Consider the following 3000-nt stretch of genomic DNA (forward strand, 5'->3'; position numbering starts at 1 on the left):
GGCAAAACTGGACTTATTCAACTTCAAAGGCGTCATCATGCAAGAAATCAGGGGTATTGATGCGCCCTGGGTTTGAATCCACTGGGGTCGTTTGGATGCAATTCGGCAAAATGGCAAACAATCAGTCTTTGTTGGGTAAAGTCTGTCTTACCCAACAAAGACTTGCAGCTGCTGGCGAGGCGGCAAAACTCAAGGCTGGCACGCATGTGTATCCATTTACATGTCAGCTCCCACAGGGGTGTGTATGAGCTGCTTCCATCTTTGTTTTTTGTTGTGGTCACATGGTACTTCAGCTCAAGATAGTGCGTGCAAATCTGCCTATCTTAAACTTTAAGAAGAAAAAATCTTTATAAAGAAGCAAGACGGACAACTAAACCCAGGCCACATCGATATTGTTTTCTACAATGTGCTTTTAGATAGTTTTCTCTAATATCTGAGCTTGATGAATCTTCATCTTAACTTTTGCAAACAAATTTAGTTTTTTTTTGTTTTCTAGATTGCCTCAACATCTCTTTTAATTGTTTTGCATCGATGCAGAGACTTCCCATCCACCTTCCATGGGGTTCATGGAAAAATAGTATACAACATGACAGTGGGCATCTGCAGACCATCGCATATGTCGAAAGACTTTGTGACAGAGTTCAAATTTGTAAAGCACATTGATACCAACCAGCCAGAGCTGCGTGCAAGTGATCCACAACCAAGTTAACCTACCAGGGAGCCTGGGGCAAAAAAAATAAAAGGAGCTGCTGGACCATTATTAACACCCATGTTCTTCTTGCTCTCTTTTGCAGTGTGTACAATTTTACTGTACTGGAATAGACGTTTTTCACAGCAGACATTTTGACTTTTGATCATAGCAAGAAAAGTACAGGAGGAACCGCTAACATTAAAAATGGCTCTGTTCCTTTAAGTGCCCCAGGAACCTGCTCCGTGCATGTACGTTACCTGCTTTGACATGTTAAAATGAACACTTTAATACACTTAACCATAAAACTGAAATGATAAAGGATTTTGACACATGGCCCCTCATGTCAGTTTATGCTCAACTACAACAGTCGATATCTTCAAACATATTTTCAATTCCACAAACCAGTTGACACACAAACTTAATCCCAGGGGGAGTATTTAGTGAGTTCACTATGGAAAAAAGAGACAAAAAATGAAAAAAAAATATATATATGTATATACACTCAAAATATCAAAAAAAAAAAAAAATGCTGTATTTTTTGAGTGTTTTAATGGGGTGCACTACTGTCCCACAATGCAATGCACAAAGGAAACAGTGGTGGTACTCAAAGCTGCAAAAATTAAACTAATGTTGTTGAAACAACCCCAGAAAACGTACTTTGTAGTGACACTCTAAAGTTGAAGTTTTATTAACGTCCATTGGTGCACGTTTTGTATCATTTGTCTGTCAGCATAGTGGGTAAAATATGTTGATTTCTTGAACTTTAACAGCAAAAACAAAATAGTTTCAGTAAACTGTAAAGTTCAGTATATGTACTGCACATAAATAGCATTTATTATGGATGAGGGTCGCAGCAGAACTAAGCTTTCTGGACTGCTGGAGTTCTTGAGCCCTGGGGAGGTTACCTGCACTGCCCCAATAGCAGCATTTTTCCCTGTACATTGTGCTGAAACAGCTTTTTGGTTGTTTAAGAAATAAACGGATTGAATTTAAAGATATATCAGACGCATTTGTGTCCAACACTTGTTCTATTGCACCTCTGTTACTGTGCCTTTTTCATTTGCAGGCTCCTCTCTCAGGATCCAACCAAATGACACTGTGCCGCGTGTGGTGTGCCTCGCGTCCTATTACAATGGCAGTCAGTGTGGAGAAGAAGGCCTTCATTCCTGGTACTGTTTCCATCCAGCCATCCATCCAAGCATGACAATGAAGTTTGGAAAATTTGATCGCAATAACCACATCCAAACACTGTGTCTGTTCTTCTTCCAGGCGAGAGTGTGAAAATAATTTGCAAGTTTAGTAATGCTTCATCTCGAACAGCTACTCCGGAGGTGAAGCTGCAGCAGAAGCAGATATTCTACACCAAGGACAAGGTCAACAAGCACAAAGTTATCAAGTGCTTGGCATTGGTGACTGGAGAGCCCATCAGCGCTCACACCTCTGACGTTCACACTGAGATCATGCTCTCTATTCGCGCGTCTGCATCGCTCACCATCTCTAACTGCAGCCTCCTGGTCGTGGAATATTTTATTGAGGTTGGTACTAACGAAACAAAAAGTACCTGGAAGGAGTTATTTATTTGTTTGTTATCCATTTTGACTGCAGGCTGTAAGGCACAAACAACTCATTTGGAAACATTATTGACTTGTTTCTTGAATACAAACTCACACTGAAATTCAAATCTGTTTACCTTTTTTTTCTTGTGAGGTGAGCCTCAGCTCATGCGCTTTCCATGACCTCACAGTTGTGTTTCCCATCATCCTGTGTGATAGCCCTGTATCCACTCATCCCCGACTTGTGTTAATATCCTGAATGGATTCAAAGGTATCTAATGAAATGACAACATGCTGTAATTTCTCACTCCGACGTGTTATGAGGTATTTCTCAGGGTTTTTGTATCACGCTCATCTGACCAGGGATGACCTTTTCCACTAAGCATTACATGTTTACAGCTCAGCGTTTGTTTAAAAAAATAACTTCTGTCTCTTTTGGGGTCTCTTTTGCTCAGCTTTTTAATATGTTGTCAGTGAAAATTTTCCTTTTTCAATAACAACTGTGTGTTCACAAGACCTATTTGAAATTGTTGTCAGTGTTGGTTATCAGACTCTTGTTTTCAGGATGGACTCAAACAAGGGATTTCATCTATGGCAACATAAAAATGTAATGGTAAATATTTAAATTGTCAGTTTTGAAATGATATACATCGTCTTGCTTTGTTTATACAGCAAGCCATTCTTCAGTATATTAGATAAAAGCCAAATGTACAAAGCTTGCTTTGTGGAAACTGCGTTATAGCTTCATACTGCCTT

At 39.6% G+C, this 3000-nt stretch overlaps 1 protein-coding gene across 1 annotated transcript; it reads left to right on the forward strand.

The window, feature by feature from the left end:
- The first annotated feature begins 110 nt into the window (after window positions 1-110).
- Window positions 111-2994, forward strand: LOC120787153 (arrestin domain-containing protein 3-like). Its single transcript, XM_040122848.1, has 5 exons — window positions 111-238; window positions 538-685; window positions 1758-1860; window positions 1961-2226; window positions 2399-2994. Exons 1-5 carry the CDS (start codon window positions 111-113, stop codon window positions 2501-2503), a joined length of 750 nt encoding a protein of 249 aa, XP_039978782.1. The 3' UTR covers window positions 2504-2994.
- Window positions 2995-3000: the final 6 nt, after the last annotated feature.

The sequence above is a fragment of the Xiphias gladius genome, unplaced genomic scaffold (assembly GCF_016859285.1).
Source record: "Xiphias gladius isolate SHS-SW01 ecotype Sanya breed wild unplaced genomic scaffold, ASM1685928v1 HiC_scaffold_1160, whole genome shotgun sequence".
In the NCBI taxonomy this organism is placed as follows: Eukaryota; Metazoa; Chordata; class Actinopteri; order Istiophoriformes; family Xiphiidae; genus Xiphias; species Xiphias gladius.

Excerpts from the sequence above, each read along its gene's own strand:
- LOC120787153 (XM_040122848.1), top strand. The coding sequence starts at position 111 with ATGGCAAACAATCAGTCTTTGTTGGGTAAAGTCTGTCTTACCCAACAA. Across the intron at positions 686-1,757 it reads CCAACCAGCCAGAGCTGCGT|GCTCCTCTCTCAGGATCCAA; the intron begins GCAAGTGATCCA and ends TTTCATTTGCAG. Across the intron at positions 1,861-1,960 it reads GAAGAAGGCCTTCATTCCTG|GCGAGAGTGTGAAAATAATT; the intron begins GTACTGTTTCCA and ends TTCTTCTTCCAG.